The sequence below is a fragment of the Ceraceosorus guamensis genome (assembly GCF_003144195.1).
Source record: "Ceraceosorus guamensis strain MCA 4658 unplaced genomic scaffold IE81scaffold_85, whole genome shotgun sequence".
Lineage (NCBI taxonomy): Eukaryota > Fungi > Basidiomycota > Exobasidiomycetes > Ceraceosorales > Ceraceosoraceae > Ceraceosorus > Ceraceosorus guamensis.
The window spans coordinates 22,072-36,915 of record NW_020290080.1 but is presented as its reverse complement, the minus strand read 5'-3'; the positions used below and the strand labels follow the sequence as shown (position 1 = coordinate 36,915).

The window sequence follows — 14,844 nt, the reverse complement described above, 5'->3', positions numbered from 1 at the left end:
TTGCGAGCAGGCCTACAGCTTGACATCGACATTTTCTTTTGATTGAGACTGCTGCCAAACACATCTGTGTAACCCTTCTCTCAAGACATTGTGCTACGGGTGGACTTTCTGTGGAATCAAAGAACGTGGGTGACGCTGCCTCATCGTTGGCTGCTTGAATTTTGCGCCTGCATAATGAAGCTCAATGCATCCCGCCATTCCACAGCGCCTTTCGGGTCGTGATCGAGGGCCGTTGTGGGGTCGAAGACTGTCACCGGGACTGCGAAAAGAGGCTGCGTGTCGGCGGCAAGCAGGATGCATGCGTGGTCGGTGGGAGTTCAATAACTTGTTGGATGCATGCACCGCGCGCGCGCGCGCGCGCCAACTAGACGCATGTACAGCTGCGCGCGTCGAGCTTTAGAGACACCATCACGAATGAATGCTTCCTTCAAAATCTACGTTCCGTGTTAGCCATTCAGATTTGAGTCTTGACTTTGATGATACTTTCGACCTTGATCACATCTCCCGTGAGCTTTGATCGAGAGCTGCATGGCGTTGTATGAGCCCGAAACATCGTGCGCGTCGCGTTCGCGCGCAGTGGTGACTGCGCGAGACTTGGGTAGGGCTCTCGGTGATAAACACCGCATTGGCGCGCAACGCATCGAGGTGCCCGTATTTCGCGCTCCTGACGCTAATTGTTACTCTCGGTGGTAGCTAGCTGCGCCTCCAAAGAATGAGGTGCGGTCGCCTTGATCAGGTCACCCTGGTCCTCGAGGCTACGCTTGCCTGCGAACGTCCGGGTGATCGAGCTCTTGCACAATTGGTCTGCCTGCTGCGCCTTCAACGTTGTCCGATACCTCTCGATCGGCTGCCGCAATTGAGGCAGACATCCAGAAATGAACAGAACCGGTCAGCTTGCCATCGTGCACTTTGGTGTCTATGTAGCCCACGCGCACGCAGCGGAGACAAGCTCGAGTGCACTCTCGTCGTCGGCGAACGGGAGCAATTCAGATGTCACACTGCTCCGATGGGGCACTTTGGGATACTTCTGCGCCGTATGCGCAGAAAGTATTGCAGTCAAGGACCTGAGCGCACATGGGGTGGGGGGGGGAGGAGTAATGGTGAGCCGGGCACTGTACCTCGGACAAATAGGGCAAAGAGGATTGGAGAGCGCAGTGCACAATCGAGAACAGACAAGTCCTTGTTAACATACAAAAGGAGGGAGCGCGACGGTGCCTGCCATGATACGCTCCTTCCACAGACTCGTGACTCCTGCCTCGTGACTTTGTAAGCCTGACCTTCGCCTCGGGGCTGCCTGCTTTGCAGCTCTCAGACACTCAACAAAGCAAGCATGCGCGCACCGCAGCTGATCAAGGTTGCAGCCCTCTGCGTGGCCTTCCTGACAGCTAGCCATCTAGTCGCTGCTCGGCCAGTCGCTGTACAGGTGATTCGGGCGCGCGACTCTCATCCCCATAAGTTGATCCCGCGCCTGAGCATGGGCACCTTCTGCAAGTGGGTCGGCGGCGCCTACTGTGGTCACCGCCGCTCCATTGAGGGCAATGCCCCGGCAGAGGTCGTGCAAGGGCGGGACACTCCACCCGACGACCTATTGCAGCCGCGACTCTTCGTCTGCAAGTGGCTGATCGCCTGCCATCATCCCCGCTACCTGTCAGAGATCGATACCACCGACGCAGTCCAGGAGCGCGGCCTGCAACCCGGCAGGTTGGTCCCGCGTCTGAGTCGGAGCCTTTTCAAATGCGGAAGGCTGCTTGGTTGTAAACGCTCCGCCTATATCTCAGAGACCAACTCCATCGACGCAGTCCAGCAGCGCGACGTCCAGCCTAGCAGGCTCCTCGCGCCACGGTCGGCCGGCAAAGCATCGGAAGGCTATTCGCCGTCGCGCGGAAAGCGAGAAGTTCTACATCGAGACATCTCAGTCAGCGACCTCGTTGTCCGACAGTACGCTCCTTGGTGCGAGGACAATCCGACCAATTGCTACTGCCAGAATAAATGTCGCCGTTCCGTCGGTCTTGCTACCGAACTGATCAAGCGTCGTTTCGGCGACAAGCGTCTTGCAACCCAGTCAAAGTCGACCTCGGTCCTACACAGGCGCGCTGTTGAAGCGTCTCCATTAAATGTGCTTCCAACACGCTCCCATCCGGCTCGCCCAGAAGGTGAAATGCTAAGGGTGCGAAGTGCACCAATTAAAACCCTCATTCAAGAAGAAGAGAAAGGCAAAGCCCACGAGTACCGCCGCAATCAACTTCGAGGCGCTGATCCGGACAAGCCGGATCCTGTCAGCATGTGCACTTTGTATCCAGATGATCCCGAGTGCGATCATGACAAACGTCGCCGTGACACTCTGAGCCAAAAAGAGAAGAGGGAGCCCCATGACCGCCGTCATGATCGAGACAGCGATCCCCCTAAGGAGGTCAGCCCTGAACTTCCGAAGCCCAACCCGGTGAATATGTGCGTCGAGTATCCAGATGACCCCTCGTGTCATCTTCGTCGGCGCCGCGAAGGCGAACAAAGCGGCCTTGTTTGGCGTCAAACGTGGGAGCCGCGCGCGAAGCAGCCTCGACGCGACCGCGCGGCAAGTGTAGATCTGGCTGGTCGCGAGGTGCACGTCAAGTGCGAATGGGTGCCCGGAGAAGGCCAGGTGTGCCATGGAGTGCCAGATCAGCAGCGCGATGTCGAACAGCAGCTTCGACGCGATGAGGGCCCATCGTGCGACTTCACTCCCGATGAACCCATCTGCTACGAGACGCCAGGCGGTGGAGGTACCGCTCCTCCGTAATAGAGGCGCAACTCGGCCCGAAAAGCTCAGTCATTCGTTCCCTCAACCTCTGCCTCCGCCTCGCCTCGCCTCGAGCGCACCACAGCAACCAGGATGCTCGAAAGGAAATTCGTGCGAATGCGAATATTGCTGCCGTGCCCCATCCTCAGCCCCGCGCCGCCCGTTGCGCCCGTTCCTGCCACCATTGCTAGACTCACGACTTTTTGCGCTCCCGTACACGCTCCACCCACCCTCTCCTTTCCCTGAGACTCGTCGCATCGCCAGACCGTGCCTGCCTGGCTGCGCATCAATTCGAGGAAATCGAGTGCTTTCGTCGCAGCATCCACGATTCAGAAGCTTATGTGCGATTCTGATGATGTGCGCGTATGCCATTGCTGACAATCACGAATCCGAAGCGTCGATACGCTGAAGGTGCAAGGTTCGATGAGTGGGTGTAGGCACTTCTTTCTCATTGTCTGAAATGCGCACGCACCCTTGGTGAATCATGAATGTGTTCATGTATCACGAATCATAATCAACTCACGACTCAGACTGCTGAATCACGAATGCCACAGGTCGCGCTCTGCACGATGTTCGATCTTGATGTCTTGGGTCTGACACAACGCGCTTTTGACGTGCGCGCGTCCGAGACGACACGTGATCGGTAATTTGGCTGTGTCAGCCTCCACTTTTTGACTTTGACTAACATGCGCGACTCTTGTAACTCAGCAGTGGTGAGTGGGAGTGCCAGGCTCCGATTAAAGATGCTCATCAGACCTTCCTGGATTCGTGGTCTTGGCTTGTAGACTCGAGCTTTTTGAGGAGCCAGGATGGAGAGGGACGCTTGGATATTGGCTCGTCGGAACTGACTCTCACCAATTGTGAACCTTCGACGACAACTCACTGTGACTCCACTCGCCGTTCCAACACACACAACAAGCGCAAACATGCCAGCTCAAACGCGTTCCAAACGCAGCGCGTCATCAAAGGACGAGCCCTCCGAGCCGCCTGCAAAGGCTGCCAAGACAGCAAAGCAGCCAGCAACGAAGAAGCAAGGAGGCAAGGTGGAGACTAAGCAGGCCAGCGACGGCACAGCTTCCACGACTGCCTCGTTGATGAAGCGTTTGCTGAGCGAAGAGGTCTATGCCCTTGCTTATCCGAGAATAGAAAAGGGGCACGGCGAGAAAGACTGGTCTGAAGAGGAACGCGTCAAACCGCTTCCAAAGGAGAAGGCGGGTCAAATGGAAGCCGAGCAGCGCACAGACGCTGATGGTGGTCAGGATCGGTCGACGGGAAAAGCGCGCGGCTACACTTCGCCAGGCTTGACGCCCTTTGCCGAGCTCATTTGCGCGATTCTGCTATCCAAGCCGCTATCGCATCGCCTTGGTCTGCGGACCATCGCCACTCTCTTCAGCCCGCCGTTCGGTCTCTACACACCAGAAGCCCTGGAAAAAGCAGGCAAAGAGGGGAGGCGAGAGCCAATGTACGAAGCGCGTACCCAGCACAAGGACAAGACTGCTGACCAGCTAGGTGATGTCGTGCAAGGTCTCAGAGAAATCTGCGGTGACAATGAACAGGATGTCATCCAGCTCAAAGCAGTTCGCGAGGCTGTTCAGGGCCAGAAGCGAAATGAAGCCGTGGAGACGGCTCGCAGCAAGCTCACTTCCGGCGTCAAAGGCTTGGGTCCCACGGGTGTAGACATCTTTTTACGGCGGATCCAAGCTCACGAAGGTTGGCATGCAGTCTATCCTTTCATGGACAGTCGAACAGCTTCCATCGCCGTTCGACTGGAGCTTATCGACGAAAAAGCCGCTGGAGACTCTTTACGAGCTGCCTCGGATCTCGACGAGATGCTGAACAAACATGTCAAGTCTGCCAGCGATGAGAAGAGGCGACAAGCATTTACTCGCTTGCTGGATGTTCTCGTGGGACTTGATCTCGAGAAGAAGTTGGATGCGGTCAAGAATGATTCATAGTCGCGAGGCGTAGCGTCGCGGTGGTTTGCCGCTTACAATCGTGTGATTGCGCATTATTAGGCTGCCTGCGCGTGATCGTGTACAATCCCACTCCCAAGCAAGCACATTGTCTCGTACGTGTGATCCGCGCTGGCTGCGTGCTGATGGCGTCAGACTCACCATTTTTGAGGCTGCAGGCAGCCTTCACATTAGCCCTCCCGTCGCTGCTCCTGTCACTTGTAATAAACCGAGTTTGAACGTTTTCCTTTCACGTTTGAGCGTTCGATGCGTCAGGACCCACATCTTGGCTGTAGCTCAGGCATTTCGCCGCGCCGCAAGATTTTGTGCTGTTGTTGAGGGTGCCATCTAAACTGCTGGACTAATAGGAGCTGGCTTTCTGTACCTGTACCTGATGAAAGCTTCTACCCTAGGGTACTCAAGCCCATACTGGTCAGCCAGATGAGCCAGAACTGTAGCAAGCAGCCCGTTGCTGAGCAAGTTGGCTGCATTCAATTTGTTTAATTGAGCAACAAGGTCTGCATACTCCACCTCCAAGGGCCAGGAAGTAAGGGCTTTTCATGAGCGAGCATCTCAATGTGCCATGAGCAAGCGTCTAGATTTGCAACCTCAATGCCTTGGAAGCTCACATCTTGGCTGCGGCTTGGGTATTGTTTCACCAACACTGCAAGCTTTCTGGCCACTGAGATAGCAGAGCTTCTTATGATTGGGACATTGGATGAAGCTGTGGAAAAAGATGCAGCTGTGTTGTGGGATTTGCTTCCTTCAACCTCTGTTCCCAGGCAGATGCGCTTGCTGCTTGTGACCAACATGTTCAAAGACTTTTGGTATTTGTACTTGATGAAATCAAAAAAGTCTTCAGCGGCTTACTTGATGCTGATGTGCTAGCCAGTGAATGGTTGCAGTGGGCAGACCATTGCTGAGCAAACCAGCTGTGTCCAGCTTGTCTAGCTCTGTGACTAGATCTACATGCTTGATCTCCAGGGACCAAGAAGTGGTCTTTTGGGAAGCAGGCTTGTGCCCATTCATGGAGGCAGAAGTATCCTCCCATGGAGCCTTCCTGAGCTTGGCCTCTCCTTCTGCAGCTGCAGCAGCTTTTGCAAGCCTGTAGGCTCTCTGATCAAAGCCCTCTCTGGCTTGGAAGGTGAGGTCAGAAGAATTGGCACTGCCAATGGAAGGTCCAATTTGGCAGCCCTCAACTTGCTTCAAAAATCAATGGCAACCTTCTTCTCCAGTCTTAACCTTTGGATATGGCATGCACAAATTATTGTCAGATTGGTCTGCCCTTTCAATACTGCATGGTGCCCCAAGGGAGACAGACTGTTTGTAAGACAGCACAGGCCAGTTGAGCGCCCAAGTATTCTCCATGCTGACGGTGCGAGCAGGATTCTTCAAGGTGCCTGAATCCGGTGCGCAAATATTCTTTGTAGTGACGGAGCGAGCAGTTTCCTTGACAGTGCCTGAGCTCAATGTACGAGCACTCTCCTTGTTCGCGATGCCTGAATGCGATGCGCGAGCATTCTTTTTTTTTGACCATGCTGAAGTTCGAGGCGATGCCTGAGTTCGATGCGCGAGCATTCTTTTTGTTGACCATGCTGAAGCTCGAGGCGCGAGTCTTGCAGCGGAGAGGCCTTGGAGCAAGTCTCAATCAGCTATGTGAAGGCGTTCCAAATCCATCCTCCACGCGCCCACATTGATGCTCTTGGACGCCAAGCCCATACTAGTGGCAACAAGCAGCTCTTTATGCTCTAAGTTCTGCTACAGCTGCATGCTAAAACAGGCAGTCAGCTTGTTCGCCTGCTACCTGTGGATTACCGCTCATAAGGTCGTCAGAAAACCCAGCACTGCGCAGCACTGGTTCGAGCAGAGAAGTACATCTGACAATGAGCTACAATTGGTTGAGAATTGCCAGAACTGGGTGATCTACCATGGGGCACAGCTTGCCCTTGACGAGCGCAAACGGTGGAAAAATGCTCGCAATGCAGTAGCTGCAGGTTTGTTGCGCAAGAGAATTGCCGGAGTGTCACATCTCTAAGTTCTCCATATGCAGTGTATACCCTGAGCAGGAAGACGAGAACGTGGAGGCAATCAGGCGCAACTTTGGAAAGCTAAGGCTGTGCAGCCGCGGCTAATTCGCCAGTCAACAATTGGTGGCTAACTTCATTTGTGTTAATTTAAAAAGATGTCGCGTCGTCGAGACTGCGTCTGCAAGATAAAGCTGGGTCCTCCTCCACACACACGCCAATGTTTGTATCTGTCTTAACGTTTGCTTGAACCGGCTCTCAGAAGACGCGTCAGAGCCATATTATCACCGGTCTTGACTGTCTTTAAACGAGGTCGGCCGCTCCCAATAAAAGACAGCGAGTGCCCTTTTGCTCCGTCGGCGCAGGATAGTTATCTGACGTTTCAGTTGGATCACAGAGGTAGAGTCATCAGTATTTGAAAAGTCAGAGAAGCATCTCCGCACGTGAATCATGCTTCGTTGAAATTCTTTGGGAAGTTTGCCAGGGCTCAAATTATGGTCGATGGGGTTCAATTTGTGTCAAGGGCTGCTGTCGGCTGCACGATACTTTGAGACTGCCCTCGGTCCTGCAGGACGCGAACAATACGCTGGAACCCCGTGAGTCTATTCTGAGGGCTCTCTCGACCGTAATGTTCGCCGCCAATAAACAAGACCCGCGTGACGTAGTCCAGAATACCCTGTTGGATCTCACAGAGATCAGGAAGCTTCGTAAGAAGACACAGTCGGAGCTGGAGGAGGACAGGCGCTACTGGGTAGCGCAATAGCTGTGCCATAAAATTCGTCTGAAATCCCGCATCGCGAGCGCTTGGTGCTCGTATCTCAATCCTAAGCAGTGCGTTCAGAAAGTCAGGGTGTACCAGCTGAAGACGAGCTGTGGTGAGCGTCTGTTGAGCCGGGTAATGGCCAGGATGTAGTCAAGCTGGTTAGCCTGCATTGCGACACGTTCCTTTCTCACAGCATGATCTAGATCCCGATCAGCCTGATGGTAGCCCACGCTCAGATCTGTAGCAGCTAGTGATTGAGAAGCGCTTGAACCCATCCAGCAAAGTCTCTGGGAAGTCAGGTGCCGAAAAAGACTCACGCGCTAAGTGGGATGGTCAAGCATGGGCAACGTTTCTCGCAGTTGCACTTCTTGGGAAGCCGCAGGGCTTGGCTTTTCGCGCAGACTTGAAGATAAAGCACTCTTGGAATGCTTGGGGAGACACTGAAGCCCGCTTTTGCGTCTAGAAGAATCTTCCTGCGTTTCTGAGGAGCTGGCTTGACAGCGGTGACAAGTAGTCTTGAAATCTTCGCTAGTAGTGTCATACATTTTGTCAGCCCACACTGTCTCGAACGACTTTGTTCCACATTACTCTCCGCTCAATTCGAATTTGCCATCTTGGCTGCTTCCCTTCTCGCTGAAGACCGCAAATGCAGGCTGCAGCAGCGCCAAGCGCGTGCAGCATCGAAAAAACGTTTCAGAGTGCGCAGTGAGAACCATTAGCCAGTGGACAGGCTCGATCGGCGAAGGCAAAATAACCTCAGCCGCCTCATTCTTCTTTCGTGAAGACGTCTCTTGGCGTTCGTACGGGACGACTCATGCTCCTGAGCCTTCGTCGTCGAAAATTACCGGTTGGTGCCTTTCCTGAACAGGTTGTGGTCTTTAGTCACCACGCCTGCTCCATACAGCACGTGTCACGATATTGGCAGATTCGCGGCCGTGAACCAGGTTTGGAAGTCGACGCGAGACCAAAGGTCAGAAAGGCAAGCATCTTTTGGTGCCAAATCTTTCCTGATCTCCTGGATGCCAACTCGGACGAAGCGCATCAGCTCTTGTGCGACGACGCGTTTTGGGACAGGAAAGATATGCGCCGGGGTTGGTTTGATGCCCACGCTCACACGTTGCTTGCTGCTTCAGCATTCGGACGCATGGTGGTCACGATCGTGCTCACCACGGTCCAGCAGTACCAGACGTTGCTGAACAACGTGGACGACGACGCATTGAGCTCCATCGTGGATGTCGCATTCAGAACCAGCGCACGATCTAGTGCGAGACTAAGCCGGCAGGGTGGCTGTGTGAGCAGCCCGCAGAAATGGTGACAGGATTCTCTGCAGCAACAAAAGAAAAGACCGTTTAGACTTCGAAATTTGAGATAAGAAGCTCTTTCATTGTTGGCGCATACGCTTCGCTCAATCGTCTTTTCTTTGCCTCTTTTGTAGCCGAAAATTGCAATTTTGCTCCTAGGCACAACTTTACGTAAACAACAGCTTCCTCACATCCCGGACCAGCTTGGCCCACGATGAAATTTTCATTTCTGGTGCGCAGACTTTCAATGATCTAGGAGCTCGAAGATGGAGGACACACTGCAATAAACGGCGGAACCTCTCAGTCGTGGCGTGACAAATACACGTATTTTGCACAATGAGAACAGCTTTGCAAGGAAATGTGAGTCTTCAAAGCGTTCATTGCATCGTGATAGATGACTAAGTAGCCACTGATAAAAGACTTGGCCTGGACTGGGCTGAGTTCAGCGGTGAGAAGCGCATGAGTCGCAGGATATCATGCCAAAGTGTCCTCTCTCGGACCAAAAAAAAAAGATTCACAGCTGTGGGTGGGAATTTCTTCCTCACGGGACAGCCTCAAATGTATCAAAAAAACATGGACGCAGAAAATTTAGCGAAGAGCACAGAGGATGTCACAACGGCCGCGATCAGAAATCAGACAGCTAGTAGCAGAAGAAGACTGATGAACCTTTTCAGGGTAGTATACCGCGTGAAATCTGCTTCGATCACAAAATCAACCAACGTGTCGTCATTCATTTTAGACCAATGAAGGCGTGGAGTGTTCTGACCTCATGAGCTTTTGACCTAAATAGCCGTAATATTTAGAATATATGATGCTGGTCACAGACCAGAATGCCAGTGCTCTGTTTCCCTGTCTTGCTTCTCAATATCGGCGTGAAGCGGATGCCCCTTGTTCGCAAATTGTCTGCCGACTAGAATCAAGGCTCATGGTGCCTCCAACATTCCACAAGCCATCAGTGCACATTTATACTTCCGCGTAATCCCCTACCTCTTGAGTCTGATGCATGCCTTGTTTACGCGTTGACCCCTCAGTCCTTTGTCTCCCTTCGCTTGTGACTGTGAAAGTCGGCTTTTGTGGAGAGATTTTAAAAAGCAGCTGACACCTTGTTCAACACCTATAGTCCTGTGACTGGGTTTGTCGCAGCTCCCAGACTTAATTGAAGTGCACTAATCCTCAGCGCTCAGATCACTTGCAGAGGGCAAATTCGGATGATATGTAAATTTCTCCGCGGTCTCCAAACGCGTCAAAGATCGACAGGGGCGGACCGTGTTGCGGAACAAAAATCGGGACTGACCGCCTTCGGTCTGCTGGTAGTAGGTGGGCTTTCTTTGCTCTGCTCGCTACACAAGATCGAAAACCTTGTGCTTACGTCAAATGATTTGTTTTCAGTGATCGCGCGAGTGCGCGGCCTCGCAGCTACTGAGAGCTGATGAACAGGACCAAGGGTCAGGAGCAGAGCGTGAGCATGCGCGGAATTTGAGTCTCTGATTCGACCGATCGGAAATTCACTCCACTCTTCACGCGCGCAGAGCGTCCATTGTTGAGCGCAACACAAGGCTCCTCGATGTCTCAGCAATGAATCAGCCACGCTACCTCAGATGCGGCGTCACTGGTAGCCTGGGCAGCAACTCTGGCGAGGTCATGCTTTGGGGTAGTCTGCTGGCATTTCTTGCCTCTGGCAGCAAACGCAGCGTTGGCGCTCAACGTGAAGCGCTCTGACTAAGTGGTGTGACGCTGAATTGAGCGATCATAGACGCGCTTCCAGGCCTCTTGAGCAATGTCAGATCTCATTTGCTGAAGCTCTTGAGCTACCATGTGCTTGCTGGCGTTTGCTTGATTTAGTAGGGACGAAACCAAGCGCCGCATTTGGCGTCAAGTGCTCTACCTGTCCAGTGTAGAAAGCTCTGAGCGGGTGACGCATGTTGATCTGAGCGTGCTTTTGACAAGCAGCCTCCCGCTTGCCCTCCTTCGACTCAGAGCAAGCTGACTTTTTTGCAATGAGGTTGCTGTGAGCTGCCTTTGCATGTGTTGGAGGCACTTGGCTGGACAGGGTGGAGCTGGAGCAGGAGCAAGCTGCTGTTCTGTTCCTGCACGTTGCTGCTGTGACAGTGAGGTGTCTACTGGCGTTTTGGGAGACCAGGAGAGGATCCTTGTTGCGCGCCTTGCAGTTGCTGCTTGAGCAAGGCAATCTTGGTATCCTTATTGCTCACACCAGGTGTGAGATTGTTGATGCATCATCCAAGCTGCCTCCTTCTTTCTTTCCACTTGTTTCAAAAGCGCACAGCAAATAGCAGTGCCAGCATTGAGCATGGCCTGACTTCCTGGATCTTTGGAGGTATTGTGAAAGATCTCCTGGATAGGACTGCTCTCAAATTTGTGAAGAGCATGCTTTCACAACCTTCCAAAGAAGGTATCAGGAGCATTGAAGGCATCCAGCTTGCAGATGATTTGTGGGATATGCCACTGGGCCAAGCATGTGCTGAGGCTCTTGAATCCAAATTGAATGCAATAAGCTGAACAAGAGGGACAACAAGCACGTCTGTAAAGTTTGGATTCTTGCCCGTCGCTGCGACACTTTCTGGGGGCCAGTGAGGGTAGTAAGCATTATTGGCAGGTGCTGCCAAGCCTCAACCGGCATCAGCAGTCAAGTGCAGATTACCATCATCACCAAAGTGCCAGAAATAAGGAAAGTTGGTATTCTTCTGGACCCAAAAGACTTCCTTGATGCCCTCATGACACGATTGATTGATGGTGTAAGGTGCCTGAAAAAGCCTCTTGTCTGGGAGGTACTTTTGTTGCTGATTGTACAGCAAAGAGCGGCCTTTTCCTGTCTCGCTCGCAATGATGCCAGATGCTGCCTTGACAGCTGCAGTGATCTGAGGGCTCACAACTGCACAGCTCCTCAAATCTTTGGTCTTTCTTGCCCTAAAGATGCCAGGGCACACCACTGCTTGCCATCAAGCAGCAAACAGAACAGCATGTTGCGCAAGAGATCTCAGACACTCTGATTGTTGATGGTGTTGGTGCCCAGCTTTCCAAGCTTCCATAGCCTATAAAAGGGCTCTGCCAGGCCGTTGGCTGCGGTTGCACGAAGCAAGATGCTGCCCACCATTGGAATCAAAATTTTGTCAGGGGCTCAGCATCAAAGGCAGATCTACCCACTCGAGTGGTGAGTGGCGAGTGGCAAGTGCAAGGAGAGCGCAGAAGTCAGACGTCCTTTTGCATTCACACCGGACAAGCGCAAGCGCGAGCGCAAGCACACGCCTCATTGCGCTCACCGACACCGTCCGCTCATCCACACTGCTCATCGCACCGCTCACTCATTGCGCCCGTACATTGCACCGCACACCCCCCATCCATCGACACCATCCCCCAAATGGCTCATTGCGCTCGCCTTGCGCCCGCCCGCAATGGCCTCTGCACCCCTCAACGCCTTGCTGGCAGCTCTGCAACCGCCCACCATTTATCACACAAAGCGCAAGCACAGCAATGACACACCTGCGCTCACAACTGCAAAACGCCAACAGAGCAATGCTGCTGTCCCCAACAGTGAGTAGAAATGTGCTGCCGCTACTGCGCTGCTAACGCTCTTGCTCCTTCACCGTGGCAATCCTGCAATGACTGCTTTCTTGATGACTGTCAGCATAACACTCAAGCGGCTTTCTGCTCGGTTGGCGCACAGAAGAGGCAAAAGCATCTAAGAGAGATGCTGTGGATTGCTCTGATTGGCATGTTGTGGCAACTTCAGACACTTTGGGTGCGCACCTCTGTTCATGGCTCCCAGTGTGCAAAAGCTGCTCAAGTGTTATGTTTGACCTGCCAGATCAAAGCCATTGTATGGGTGACACAGTCCGGGGGAGCAGGTGAGTGTGTGCAGCGCGTGCTGGCAACGGTGCTGACCCTGCTTGTGCGCGGGGTCTAGATGCACGACGTTCCCATCGTCTCAGCGCACCGGCACTGGTCAAGCGTCATAGCTTTGTAACAAAAAAGGTGCTCTATGTGCAAGCCACAGCAGACCCTCCCACAAGATGCAAGAGGCAGCGCAAGATAAAGAGCAAGCTGCACCTCATCGGCGCCATTTGCAGCGACGCTCTTCCAGCAGGGCAGCTAGAGCACCTGACTCATGCTAGCATCATTGCGAGAGGGAAAGCACTCGCAGCAGCCTTTCAGTCCCCATCGGTTGTCTGGCATCAAGTGAAGCTGCCGACATCCAAGCAACAAAAGCCGTCGCCATTGTCGCTGATGTTTGAACAGTACCGCGCAACCGTTGCCGTTGACCCCACAACAACGACCACCATTTGCCTCACCGTCTGCCACGGATTCAGCCTGAAAGATGCTCTGACGCACCAAGATCATGGTGGCACCTATGATCTCGACGCAGTGGTAGAGAGGGCATGCAAGGCAAGGAGGATCGCAATGGAGAAAACAAAGTGGAAGGTGAGTGGGTGCGCGTGCGTGCGTGCGTGCTTGCGCGCGCAATCTGACCAGGCGCCCCCCTTTTTTTTTGCACAGAAAAGCAACAGTTGGCTCAACTTTAACGGTGGACTTGGTCAGCCAGAGTACAATTTTTGCGTGGATAAAGAGGGGTTGCGCATCATGAGTCAACGTTGGAGTCAGCCTCTGCAACAACGGCATAAGCATGTGCCCAACGCAGACCTTCCTGCAAGCGCGGGCGGGAACAGGAGCACCGCCGCGACCGCGAGCACCGGCGCAACCACGAGCAGCAGCACGAGCACCACCGCAACCGCAACGACTACGCAGCAAACGACATGGACGGCAGACGCGCAACCATGGCGTCTGACTCCAGAAGAGCGTGCCTGACAGACGCTCTTCATCGAGTCCAAAGCACACAAACTGGCCAGCAAAGCCAACGCCCTGGCTGAAGAACGCCAGCGCTCTGCTCTCGACCTTGTGCGCGCCCATCCAAACCGCCGAGACACCGAGGTGAAACATGCCCACGTGGTCCAAAAACAAAAGGAGGCTTGAGACAACATGGACATCTTCTTCGCCAACGCCACCCTCTGGGCCCGCGGGATGCACCTGCCAGCAAAAGCAATCGAGAGGACTTGTGAGCCAGGTCAATCTTTTGGATGCGTGCACGCCGTCTTTTGGGTACCAGGCACCAGCGCTATGGCCATGACAGACAACAACTACAATGTCAAAATCAAAGACAATTGCGCGGCACTCCTGCCCTTTCTCTATAGCAGGCAGATGACGGACTTGCTTGCACGCATGCGCAATCTGTTTGCGCTGCATTCATGCCTTGTCTATGAGGCTTACAACAAGGTTTGTCTTGATGCCTTGCTGCTCAACAGCGGCCCTTGTCGTCTCTCTGGCAAGACTCCTTGTCCAATTGCCTTGGAGATGACGCGGCAAGGTGTTGCTCTTGTTGTGCCATGGAGTTCTGCTGCAATCAACAGTCTGACAAATTGCACCGCTCTTGGAGTACATTGAGACAAGAAAGACGTGCGCAAAGGGCTCTGCATGGTCATGCCAGCTGGCGCCTTTTAAGGTGCTGTGCTGGAGCTGGCTGATCTGGGGATTTGCCTCCACAACCGGCTTTTATATTTGATGCTCTTTCTGTCGGCTCTCTTGCAACATGGGAATATTCCTTTGCAAGCAGGGGTGCTCATGTCCATTATTACTCATGGTCTTATGGAACATCTCATTCAGCAGGCAGAGCTTGTGCACCCATTTGCGCAAGTTGTTGAGCAATTTCTGCGCTGCACTGGTCTGTCCTTCAGGAGGGCAAATATGGCAGGGCCAGCTTTCTCAGCTGCACAGAATACAGCAGATTGGAGGTGCATTACACTGCTGTAGTCTTTCACAAGTAGGCTTCTGTACTTCAGCACCCCTTCATGTATTGCCAGGATGAAGAGCAAATCCCTTTCCAGCCAGATCAGCTGCAACCAGTACTTGCGCAACCTGAGCTTGACAAGGCAAGGCTGGCCAACATTGGGAAGATGATCAAAGGGCAATTGATCTGCCCTCTTGACAAGCCTATTGTTGAGTGCACTATCCGGGGGGG

General features: G+C 53.4%; 3 protein-coding genes across 3 annotated transcripts; all 3 read left to right on the top strand.

Annotated features, from left to right (window-relative positions):
* Positions 1-1,280: 1,280 nt before the first annotated feature.
* Positions 1,281-3,071, top strand: IE81DRAFT_325988 (hypothetical protein). The gene has a single exon (XM_025514688.1). The coding sequence runs from the start codon at positions 1,331-1,333 to the stop codon at positions 2,774-2,776; it is 1,446 nt and encodes a 481-aa protein (XP_025367142.1). The 5' UTR covers positions 1,281-1,330; the 3' UTR covers positions 2,777-3,071.
* A 473-nt stretch (positions 3,072-3,544) lies between these two features.
* IE81DRAFT_325987 (hypothetical protein) lies at positions 3,545-4,962 on the top strand. Its single transcript, XM_025514687.1, has one exon. The coding sequence runs from the start codon at positions 3,703-3,705 to the stop codon at positions 4,729-4,731; it is 1,029 nt and encodes a 342-aa protein (XP_025367141.1). The 5' UTR covers positions 3,545-3,702; the 3' UTR covers positions 4,732-4,962.
* A 7,264-nt stretch (positions 4,963-12,226) lies between these two features.
* IE81DRAFT_331949 (hypothetical protein) lies at positions 12,227-13,637 on the top strand (the record flags this gene model as incomplete). Its single annotated transcript, XM_025515282.1, has 4 exons — positions 12,227-12,365; positions 12,620-12,679; positions 12,739-13,253; positions 13,329-13,637. 4 exons carry the CDS (start codon positions 12,227-12,229, stop codon positions 13,635-13,637), a joined length of 1,023 nt encoding a protein of 340 aa, XP_025367140.1.
* Between the last annotated feature and the right edge of the window lie 1,207 nt (positions 13,638-14,844).